Source organism: Odocoileus virginianus, chromosome 16 (genome assembly GCF_023699985.2).
Source record: "Odocoileus virginianus isolate 20LAN1187 ecotype Illinois chromosome 16, Ovbor_1.2, whole genome shotgun sequence".
NCBI classification, from domain to species: Eukaryota; Metazoa; Chordata; class Mammalia; order Artiodactyla; family Cervidae; genus Odocoileus; species Odocoileus virginianus.
This window is the reverse complement of record NC_069689.1, coordinates 2,960,188-2,971,751: the sequence shown is the minus strand read 5'-3', so window position 1 is coordinate 2,971,751 and position 11,564 is coordinate 2,960,188. Positions and strand designations below refer to the sequence as shown.

The 11,564-nt window shown below is 54.0% G+C and overlaps 1 protein-coding gene across 1 annotated transcript; it reads left to right on the top strand.

Moving 5' to 3' along the window:
- Positions 1-2,433: 2,433 nt before the first annotated feature.
- Positions 2,434-8,232, top strand: ISL2 (ISL LIM homeobox 2). Its single transcript, XM_020886997.2, has 6 exons — positions 2,434-2,671; positions 3,545-3,734; positions 3,993-4,255; positions 6,005-6,288; positions 6,903-7,070; positions 7,466-8,232. Exons 1-6 carry the CDS (start codon positions 2,614-2,616, stop codon positions 7,580-7,582), a joined length of 1,080 nt encoding a protein of 359 aa, XP_020742656.1. The 5' UTR covers positions 2,434-2,613; the 3' UTR covers positions 7,583-8,232.
- Positions 8,233-11,564: the final 3,332 nt, after the last annotated feature.

The following is an 11,564-nucleotide window of genomic DNA, read 5'->3' as shown; positions in this document are numbered from 1 at the left end:
CCTGGCTACCTGACATCCCAGGAGATATCAACTACTCACCCTACTGCCCCCTCAACACCTCCCCTCCTTCCCACTCTTGCCCACGGCCCCCACAACACCCCCTTCCCTAATAAGGTCTCAAACAATTGGTTTTTTTCTAGGTTGTAGGAGGAATTTCTGGCTCAAGAGCTCAACAGCCTAGACCTAGGATTCCAGCCCAGAGCCGCCCCCTCCTGGCTGCCTGAGTCATTGAGTTAATTGATTTGCTTGCTCGTAGTTGGGAGCTGAAAGTTTGGCCAGGCACAGAGCGCCTGGGGAGGGAGGACAACCAGCCAAGAGCACCTTTTTCGTTCACTACAGAAGGGTACCTACCACATATGGCCTCCCTGTTCTGAGACTGTGCCCAACTACACAGACATCATCTGTACACAAACTCCTCACTCAGACCACACTTTCTGAGACTCCATCCCCGCAGAAGAGACACACAGAACAAGCATACATGGAAATACACAAAGAAACCATCAGATGACACATACACACAGATACACTTAGACTTCCCCTCCACACCCAGAGGCAGGCAGGCACCGCGAACAGGTAAGGCACAGTGTACCCAGAGACTCCCAATATAAAACCGTAATGAGTGTCATATTTACCACGTATTGCACTATGTGCCGGATATTGTTCTAAGCCTTTTTCAGAGAATAATTCTTACAACAGTAGAGGTAGAAACTATTTTTACCCCCCTCCCCCATTTTACAGATGAGGAAACTGAAGGTCAGGGAAGTAAAATAACATGCCTGAGGTCACAGAGTTGCCACGTGCAGCCATATCCACCCATACCCCCCTCGTTCCTCAACCCCATTTATTTTCATAGACACGTTATTCAAACGCAGCATTCTCCGCACCCCGACGTGCTCCACATACACTGAGGGTGAGTGCTGTTTGGGGCGCTAAGTGGCCAAAGACTCAAGAAATGCCATGTGGGCACAGCAGCTGGTAAGCTGTGCTGAAGAACCGGACAGTGAGAAGACTAGACGTTCCAAAGGTAGTGGCGGTGGTTGAAAGTCTTACAAGCCCGACGGGGCTACCACGTGAAGCGCTCAGCACAGCGCTGGCTGGCGGAGGGGCGCTCGCAGGCTGTGCAGGGACCGTCCTCGGGTAGTGAGTTCAGTGTGCGCTGAGGGTCTAGCCCCAGCTCTCCGCAAAGCCTCTCCCTGCATACTTGACTGCACCCATTTCCCAGCAAGCAGTCCAGAGAGTGAGGCCGATAAACCTTACGTTTTTAGCAGAAGGGCCGTGGAGCTCCACCGTGCCCTCAGGCCGACGTGGGCCGGGTCTGAGATTCCCGTGGAGAATTTTTATGCCTAGGAGCCCACCTGCGCCCCACTCGAGCGTACACCAAATTATTGGTACACCTTTTAATGGGGAAAAACAATAGCCACCCTGGTTGGGTAAGTGTGATTTATAATTCATGGGCCAATCTTTGAACCCTTTCAGAAAAAACCCACAGCAATTTCTTTGAAAGAAATGCCTGGACTTTGCTCAGAAGTCGCAGGTTTTCTAAGGAACGACAAGCCACTGCACAGATAGTAAATCACCCTGCGCACCACATTTGTTTCTAATTATTTGCATTGCAGTTCGTTTGTGAGATAAAACAGAAGAGTTTATAAATATCGTTTATTCTGGAAGTGAGACACACATTCGACCCCAGTCTTGTTCCTAGGAGCTGTGCCATTCGAGTGGGGGAAAGAATGAGGGAGTCCGTGTCAAATTACACCCCCGCCCCAAATGCAAGTCAAGGCTGGAGTCTGGATCCGGCGAGGGTCTTCGGATTCTGCGTTCTGGTGCTACCCACCTAACGCTCCAACTCGGAGTTTTCCGCAGGCGGACGGGTGGGGAACGTCTAAACAGAGTTTACCCAAACCCTTAACCTCTCTCTTTAGCTTGGAACCTGAGAACAAAGGCGTCTGAGAGAAGAACGCTGACCGGCTGGACGGTGAAGGTCTCGTACCAAACAGACCACCTTCTCCCCAGCTCTCGTCACAAGAGGGTGAATTTTTTTGTTGTTGTTAATGAAAGAAAGGAGCATTTAAAAGAGACACCTCCGCCCTTTACTCCCCCAGGTATTCATCACCCTGCTCGAGCACGCCTGGGGAGACCGCCCCGTAAGTCTAAGAGGAAGCTCAGAGCTGCAGCGATCTCGGAGACAGCTCAGCAGTGACGCAAGATCCAGCCGGGATAGCCCGACCTGGGGCCAGAATGAGGATCCTTGTAGGTTTCCGGGGAGGGGGCCGCGCTCCATTGTTCACTCTGGCCCAATCAGGGCTGGCTTATTTCCTTCCAGCCAATCCCCTGTCACCCCCGCCTTCCGCCCACCCCGCCCATCAGCCCCCAGGTCCCTAACACCTCCCTCGCATCCCCCGCGGTTCTGGGGAAGCTTCGTGACGCCACAGGTCCCGCCCCCAGCTCCAGCCACGGGCGAGTGCGTGCTGACGTCATGCTGCGTGCGGGCCGGTGCGGAATCGCTCCTTCAACTCCGTGGGGCAGGAGTTAGTTAGCAAAGAACCGAGGCTGGGCGCACGACCCTCGTCCTTCTGCCCCTGGCCGCACGCTTTGCGCACATCTCTTTTCTGCATGGTGGATATTATTTTTCACTATCCTTTTCTGGGTACTATGGGGGATCATTCCAAGAGTAAGTCTTTCTCTGTATATGTGTGTGGTGTGTGTGTGTGCGCTTAATATGCAATATTTCTAATGCAGAAGAATGTTTAGCGGATTCTACAAGTGGCTTCTATTTGACAGGACACTGGGAGAGAAAAAAATCAAAACGAATTCATTTTCCTGCAGGACCGTTTATCCTTTGGAATCCTGTTGTTTTAGTTTATAATTAAACATTCTTTCTCAAGCCTGCCAGGCTGACCTCGGGCTGTGAAATCTGCTTCTGTTTTGCGCTAGGGCAATAGTTGGATTTAGGGATGTGGGGTTTTTTTGTTTGCTTGCTTGCTTGTCTTTCGGCCTTTCAAATAAGGAAGATTTCTTTAGCTTGATCTAGGATGTTTAAGCTAAAAAATGTCCAAGAGGATGAGCAGAGACTCCGCTAAAAGCTGATGTGTCTGTGTTGGGATAGGAGGGAGTCGCGGAGAGAGGGAGTGTGTGGACGGAAATGCCGGAACATCACCGTTCAGTATTGATGGGGTGGCGTCCGCAGGGCTTGAATGTCTATTTGCTCTTTCTTCTCACTTACATCTTAGCTTTTAGTTATAGGGACATATCAATAAAACGCCTGTGTCCAAGTGAATGTAATACCGTAAAAAAAAAACAAACAACAAAACAACTGAGGAGGGGGTGGGGAGAGACGAAAAGCCTTCACAGATTCAGAAGATTGTGTTTTTTCGTTTTTTTTTTCGTTTCCAAATATCTGGACCTTTGCAAAGCCCATTTCCTTTTTAACTTGTGGTCCCAGTTCTTGAAAGAGAGCGCGAGCGGGTTGGGTTGGGGCTGGAGCGGCCTTGGCCGGGTTCCGGGCAGCCAGGCCTGACGCGGGCTCCGCGCCCTTCCCCGGCAGAGAAGCCCGGGACGGCCATGTGCGTGGGCTGCGGGAGTCAGATCCACGATCAGTTTATCCTGCGGGTGTCGCCAGACCTGGAGTGGCACGCCGCCTGCCTCAAGTGCGCCGAGTGCAGCCAGTACCTGGACGAGACGTGCACGTGCTTCGTGAGAGACGGGAAGACCTACTGCAAGCGGGACTACGTCAGGTGAGGCCCGCAAGTGTCCGGGCTGCTCCACTGCCCGCCCGGGCCGGGGCTCGAGAATGGCAGGCCGTCTGCGTGCCCCCGCCCCGAACGCGTGCCGCCACGCGTCTCCCGGCCTGGGAACCCCCGAGGGCTGGGCCCCGCAGCCACCCTCGCGACCACAAAGCCTCCTGGGCGTGCGTGCCCTGGGCGGGTAGCAGCCCGGCGGGCGAGGCCGGCCACAGGCCCTATGCTGACAACGCCCGTGCCTTGGGCCCGCAGGCTCTTCGGCATCAAGTGCGCCAAGTGCCAGGTGGGCTTCAGTAGCAGCGATCTGGTGATGCGGGCGCGGGACAGCGTCTACCACATCGAGTGTTTCCGCTGCTCCGTATGCAGCCGCCAGCTGCTGCCCGGAGATGAATTCTCGCTGCGGGAGCACGAGCTGCTCTGCCGCGCAGACCACGGCCTCCTGCTCGAGCGCGCGGCGGCCGGCAGCCCGCGCAGCCCCGGCCCGCTTCCCAGCGCCCGCGGCCTGCATCTGCCAGGTAAGCCGTTTGCGGCCGGCACTGCCCCGCCAGCTCCGGGGTGCTGTGCACATGTGGGTGTGTGTGTTCTTAGACGGGTGCTTGTGCTCCGACGAAAACTTGTCACTTGGGTGTGTTTCCGTTTGCCAGCATTGTGGGGGTTTCTGAGTGAGTGCAGAACTCTGCTAGAACGCGACGGAGTGTATGTTCGTGTGTGACCGGGAAAATTGTGTGTGGGTAAACGTGAGCCGGGGTTGTGTGTATGAGTGTTCGGAATTGTGGAGATTTGTGTTCTCAGTAATGTGTGGGACACAGTAGTAGGAGGAGGAGGACGGTAAATGACAATGGGGCATCTCAAGTGATGACTCTAAGGACCTTGTACTGGGAATTTCAAGCAGTCTGTGTGTTGCCGGAGAGAAAAGACAGGTTTGCCTGGGGGTATGTGCGTAAGGAATACAGTTCCCAGCCTAGAGCTGGGCTCAGCCAGGCAGAAGTCTACCGGTACATCTCTGAAGGCTCATCAGCCACCAGAGCGAAATGTCTGCGTTTTTCTTTTGAGGCCCAGTCTGATGAACAATGTAGCCAAACGTTGCTTGGTGGGAAAGAAGTGGAAGCACAGTGGATTCAGGGATAATGGCAAACACCCCAGGGGATGCTCTAGGTCATAATCAGATGTCCAGAGACTGGTTCTAAGTGTGTGGTTACCCGGTGGGAATGGTGACTGCAGCTGAGCAGTTACCAGCAAGTAGCCACAGACCTGAAGCATCAGTCTGCAGACCAGGCTGAGCCTCTGAGTGCTGTGTGCTCGAAGGGATCGAGCTTTCACTGGCCCTCTCTTTCGTATCGAATGAGGACATTGAGTTAGATGGGCTATTTGTGAATATTTATCCAGACCTAGAGATGCCTGGAAGGGGATATAATTTGAAACAGTGCGACTTGTATCCAAGGGTAGGTAGACCTGGTTCAGATGGGGGTATGATGCCAGTATTGAGTGAACCCTGGTCTCCCTTTTGTTTGTTGAAGGTTTCTGGCCACCGGAATGGGGCCCTAAGTACCTGACTCTACCCAACCTGGGGTTGAGAGAACCCAAGGCTAAGCGAGGAGAGTGCCAGCGGCTGCGCGCCGGCCGGGAAAACAGCCGCTGGACAGGGAAACTAGAGCCTTAAGAAAGGAGACCCTGGGGCCGAAGTCCCACGGCTGGGAGACTCACTCCGGACCCCAGGCCAGGTCTTAATGACACACGGTCTGGCCCTGTCCAAGCGGCCCCAGAATCAGGGAGACGGTCTCTTGGGGGATCCCCGGGAGAGGCAGACAGGCCCCCTTGTCCCGATGCAGCGCGGAGCTCGGGTCCCTTCCCCTTCCAGCGTCCCAGGCGCGCCTCCTTCCTCTTCTTCTGAAACTGCGTCTCTTCCGGAAGGCTTCCCTCGTCTGGCGGAGCCCTTGCGGGTATTCGAGGGTCGGGTAAGCGGAGGAGGCACAGCAGGGTGCAACCACTCCTGTCCTGCACAGGCCTTGCTCGTAACTCCCAGGCCCTGCTTGCTTTGCGGGGATCGCGGCGGGGAGCCCGGTGGAGGAACTAGAGAAGGGACGAAAGTGCACATCTTTCTCCGGGTAGGGCGAACAGACGGAAAGGGAGACCAGACGAACCAGAAAACGAAATAAACGGAAGAAAAGACAAACGAGATCGGGCCCTGCGGGGCTCGGTCGCCGCGGGGCCGGGCGCAGGGGGAGTGGGTGGCGGCCGCTGGCTCACCTCTCGCTCCCTCGCAGACCCCGGATCCGGCCGGCAGCCCTCGCTGCGCCCGCACGTGCACAAACAGACCGAGAAGACAACCCGCGTGCGAACCGTGCTGAACGAGAAGCAGCTGCACACTCTGCGGACGTGCTACGCCGCCAACCCGCGGCCCGACGCGCTCATGAAGGAGCAGCTGGTGGAGATGACCGGCCTGAGCCCGCGGGTCATCCGCGTCTGGTTCCAGAACAAGCGGTGCAAGGACAAGAAGAAATCCATCCTCATGAAGCAACTGCAGCAGCAACAGCACAACGACAAGACGGTGAGGGTCGGGGAGCTGGAGGGTCGGGTCGGGTGGAGCCTCGGGTTCGCACCGCGGCATCGGCGCGCCCTTTTCTGGGCCGGCTCTCGGGAGATCCAGGGCGGAATTGTTTACTCCAAATAGTGTGTCTTTGTGCTTTCAGAACGAGACTTACCTTGGGGTTGGAAGGCACCTTAATTATTGTTTCTGAGGTCAGGTCTTCCCCAGCCCCATCGGTAGACCGGAGTTGGGGTCCCGGGCTCAGTTCGGAGCCCAAGGCAGCCTGGTTTCAAGCTCCAGCAAGTAGGGGAGGGTTGTGTCCATCTCTCAGCGGGACTCGGTTGAAACACTTTCCCTCTGCAAACCCGGAGAGGGGGTGGGAACGCAGCCCTCGCGTTTTGTTCCCTTGTCGTGTTGGCTTCCAGCACTGAGGCTGGCCCGTGGTGGCTGTTTTGGGGCTCGGGGTGTCTTCCAGTGGAGAAGGCGGGCTCACTCGGCCGCTGCGGACAAGTGCATGCCTCCCCAAACAGTTTCAGGCTCCAAATCATGTGCCAGGGCCTGGGGTCCCGGTCTCAAAGGTGGCGGAAAACGCACGATCTAACTCTTCTGCCTTCCCTCTTCTGCTTGTTCCGCAGAGCCTCCAGGGACTGACCGGGACGCCCCTGGTGGCGGGCAGCCCCATCCGCCACGAGAGCGCCGTGCAGGGCAGTGCAGTCGAGGTGCAGACGTACCAGCCGCCGTGGAAAGCGCTCAGCGAGTTCGCGCTCCAGAGTGACCTGGATCAACCCGCCTTCCAGCAGCTGGTGAGGACCTGCTCTACCCGCCCGGAAGGCTGGACTCCGGGGGAGGTGGGGTGGATTTAGTCACTTAGCCAAGGTGGGAAGGGGTGGGGGACTCTGAGAGGAAGAGGGGCCGGGAGAAGGGGGAGGTTGATGGCTGCAACTGCACCCGGCCCATAATTGGTTCTAAACCAGGTCTCCCTGGATTAAAGCGCCAGGAGGAGAGGTCGAGGGATTAACCCACCGTGTCCCCGCCCGCCCTAATACTCCTGCGTGCGCCTGGGGGCCGGGCTGACTTCTCCAAGGGCATGCTCCCAGCCTGCTACTTGTCCCAAGGATACCTTAGGGAGTTGGCGGCCCGGGAAAACCAGCTTGGGCACGTCTTCACCGGCTCCTTCCCTGTGTCTCCGCTGCCCCAGGTCTCCTTCTCCGAGTCCGGCTCCCTAGGCAACTCTTCCGGCAGCGACGTGACCTCCCTGTCCTCGCAGCTCCCGGACACCCCCAACAGCATGGTGCCGAGTCCCGTGGAGACGTGAGGGGGGACCCTTCCCCGCCAGCCCGCGGACCTCGCATGCTCCCTGCATGAGACTCACCCATGCTCAGGCCAAACCAGCTCCGAAAACTCTCTCGCCTTTGTAATTATGATTATTGTTATTTAAAAAGAGAAAGGACTGAGAGAGGAGGTCGGGACAGCCAAAATCGCCTGGACGCAACCTGCTTCCACCAGACTGGAGAGCCCCGCTCCGAGGACTTTTATTTTTACAAAACCAGAATTTGGGTTGACTAGCGTTAGCTCTGCCCTCTCCTCTCCCTCGATCCGCGGCGCCCCCGTCCACGTACCCACCTGTGCGTGGAGCATGAGCGAGGTAGGTCCCGCTCCCGCCCGCGCGGACCATGGCTCCTGCCCCGGGCCGGCCCCGCGCTCCCCGGTGGTTATGCCCGCTCTCTAGCGGGGAAGAGGAGGGGGGGCAATCCAAAGGAACAGACACTCAATCCCCCAAAGCGCATGATTGCCGGAAAAAAGTAGAGACGAGACTTTCCTTGAAAATGTTTTAAATTATCAGTCGACGGAGGACAGAGTGTGTGAGCCTTTGCCGGACAAAACGTAAGTTATTGTTATTTATTGTGAGGACAGCAAGTTCATAGTGGGACGAATATTTTGATCTTAATAAAAAATAATAACTATGCGACGCTGCTCCTGTGTGCTGTTGGCGCAGCGGGAGGGCTGGACGAAGGCAGGTTGGAGCTTGGAGCTCTTTTCAACGAAAATGACACTCGGCCCAGGGCCCACGGCTCTTGCCCGCGCCTCGCGCGCCGCTGGCCCGCGTGCTCCCGCGCCGCTCGGGGGCGGGCCCGGCGGGGATTGGGCGTCGCGAGGGGGGCGGGGCTCGGTCTCTGCGCTCCGTGCGTCCCTTGCGGCCCCGCGAGGCCCCCGAAGCGCTCGAGCGCCCAGGCCCTCCCGGAAGCCGGCGCGCCCTCTCCTCGTTCCTCATCCCTGGAGTTTCGCCGCTGAAGCCCGCGGGGCAGCGGGGTGACTCTGTTTGGGCGGGAAACCTGCGATGATCCAGTGTCGGCTGTTCCGCTTGCTGAGGCGAGCGGTTCCGTCTCAACCTTGCCGTAGCTCCCGGAGCCGAACCCAACCTGGAGTTCTTCAAGGTCCTCCGACTCTTTTCGGCCCGGTGCACTCGGGCCCTACCTGCGTGCGGTTCTCTTCCCGCGGGTCTGGATGCCCGAACTCCCACATCCAGAACCCTCCCTCGCCTGCCACGCGGGCCCTGCCACCGAGCCACGAGGCTAGCCCGCGGGCCCCGGGGTCGAAAAGGGGGGCCTTGACGGCTCATCCTCGGTGCTGTCCCCAGAGTGGATGCGCGACGTGATCAATCTCGCTGCATTTATTAATTCCCCCGTCTAGACAGAGGAGAAGGCCGGGCGGCGGCTCCTTATCTGAATTTGGCATCACCTGCAAGCGATACACTGAAGGAGCCACAACGAGCCCCCGCTAGGATCGCGGCTGCCAGGGAAAATAAGTCCACCCAGAACCAGTCTGGCGTGTCCTTGGTTTATTTTCTTTCCAGACCCGAAATGCAGGGGGGCGGGGGCTGGCTCGGGTGGGAGGGGGCTGGGAATGGCCCCTGGATACGCCGTGCCCAGGTCACTTGGTGTGACATTTCAAACCCCTGCGACTTGTTTTCTTGAAAACTGGCTTTAGTGATCGCAGGAAATAACCGAGAGATACTGAATCTCTAGCAGGCCCCCGGGCGAGCACAAAAAACCGGGAGGCTCAGGTTTTACCCTTCACAAATATTTAACCCTTTGGCAGCCTGGGATAATTCTTTTCCTAGACCAGCCCTCACTTGGACTCAGAAAGCTGCCAGCCTACCAGTGATTCCACTACTCTTGAAGAATCTCTGGCATTGGGTTTCTGTTTCCTTGTCCCACCAAGTTAAAAGAACCCAAAGGTATATCTTTTGTCCAGGAATTGTTTTGAAAGAGGGCAACACTCTTACTAAGTTTCCATCTTAGCTCAGGTAGGGCCTGGTAAGGAAAAATGTGTCGGAGGGGGGCATCTTTGGTCGTTGGATAGAGAAGTCGATGCCTTCTATTAAAAAGCCACGGGCTGCTTGGATGGCCAGAGGCCACTGTAGGTATTTCAGCTGAGTTGATGGCTGAATTCTGAAAGCTAATTTCTCACCCCCCCCCCCCCCATTAGAAACGGGAGGCTGGCAGCAAAGCTGGCAATTACTGAAAGAAAATGGGAGGAGGTTGGAAGATTGGGCCACATTTATATTTTACTTCCTGAAAGTCAAGGTGATGCTAGCACAGACGTTAAAGAGACTATTCTCCTGCATCAGGATTTAGGAAATGGTGCTGCAAACTTAGAGATAAAGGAAGAGATATTTAGGGTTAATGAGGACCAGCTTTACCTCTCAAGTGCCCAGAAACGGTTTTAATAATCAGGGTTAGAGTCTTTGAGGGTTTGTTCCCTTAACTTAGATTCTTCCCTCCCAAGCAGAAATACAGATATTTCCTTTTACCTTTTGGTTGGCCACTGGATAGGGGGCTAAACTTCCAAAAGTCTTACTTTTGAAAACTTTTGATTGATTCAGAATATTGGGTTTTGCCTTTTTAAAAAGGAAATAACAGGTTCTTGAATTTGAAAATTTTCATTATGGTTGTTAATTAGCTTTAAATTTTTGCTTTTGACAGATTGCAGTATTTTAATGCTACAGATGGAAACATCTGCCTATCTAATTACAGTTACTTCTTCCCTGGCCAACCATAGATCAAAAATCTGATTCCTTTTTGGATATTTATATGAGTGTGTCTATTTTTTAATATTGGGAAATTATTCTGATCAAAGTGGTTATTGTGTATTTAGGATACCTGTAGCTATGTGTTGATGTTGTTTAGTCGCTAAGTTGCATATGACTCTTTGACCCCATGGACTATATAGCACACCAGGCTCCTCTCTCCATGGGATTCTCCAGGCAAGAATACTGTGTGGGTCACCATTTCCTTCTCCAGGGGATCTTTCAGACCCAGGGATCGAACCCGAGTCTCCTGCATTGGCAGGCAGATTCTTTACCACTAAGACACCTGGGAAGCCCCGTATCTGTGTGTACTGCTGTATAAAACATCAGAAGCTCTTTTGTAGTTTGTTGCTAGCTACCCAAAGGGGCACATCGTTTTCCGTGTGGGTTTCCAAGAGGCAAGTTTGACTCTAAAGCCTTATTATGATGGTCCCTGGTGAGGTGTCAGATCTACGGTTGGTTAGTTACATTAATAAATATCAATTTTACTGGCTCCCAGATCATCTTTAAACATCTCCTGTAATACAGTAGGGATTTCCTTGTAAATTAAATTACCTGTAACAATTACAAGTGTATTTTATGCTTACTGAACTTTTAAAGTGAGATACCCAATTGTGTAGTAAAAAAGTCAGTTCAATAAAAGAGGCCATAGGGTGGAAAATGGGAGTTAGTTATTTAAGTAGATTCACCTTAGAATAAGATTTTCTCAGCAGATTTATCTAATAATTTGGGTAGCTCTATGTAATTGAAGCAGGAAAGAGATTCTCAGAGATGGAGAAGTTTATGGCTGCTCTACCACAAAATTTAATACATATTGAAAGGCTACACAGTTCTGGGAAATTCAGAGTCCCTGTGGCAGTATTCCCAACGAACTTTAATTTTTAATGGGTTTTGTAACAGAAATCAGCCTTTCAGTTTTGAATATGAAATAGCTTTAAAGCTTAGTCTTGTCAGAGCTGCAAAGACTAGGTTTAAGCAAGACATTGTCTAAGATTGTTCTCTTAAAAAATGTGAGATTCTGCCACTGCTGTCTGGGGGAGGGCCTAAGTTGCCACACATTTAGTTAGCTGTGTTTTCCCATACAAGTATTCACCAAAGAGAGCAAGGGAATTTGCTTGAATAGCAGCATGCTAGAGATGGGAAACAATGAATGAATAATAAACTATTTGCAGAGGAGTCCCAATGGACTTGTGATAAAAGCAGGAAA

What these genes read in the sequence shown, in the direction of transcription:
- ISL2 (XM_020886997.2), top strand. Translation starts at nt 2,614, where the DNA reads ATGGTGGATATTATTTTTCACTATCCTTTTCTGGGTACTATGGGGGAT. An exon ending in TATGGGGGATCATTCCAAGA is followed by an intron (nt 2,672 to 3,544) that starts GTAAGTCTTTCT and finishes CTTCCCCGGCAG; the next exon opens with AGAAGCCCGGGACGGCCATG. An exon ending in CCGCGGCCTGCATCTGCCAG is followed by an intron (nt 4,256 to 6,004) that starts GTAAGCCGTTTG and finishes GCTCCCTCGCAG; the next exon opens with ACCCCGGATCCGGCCGGCAG.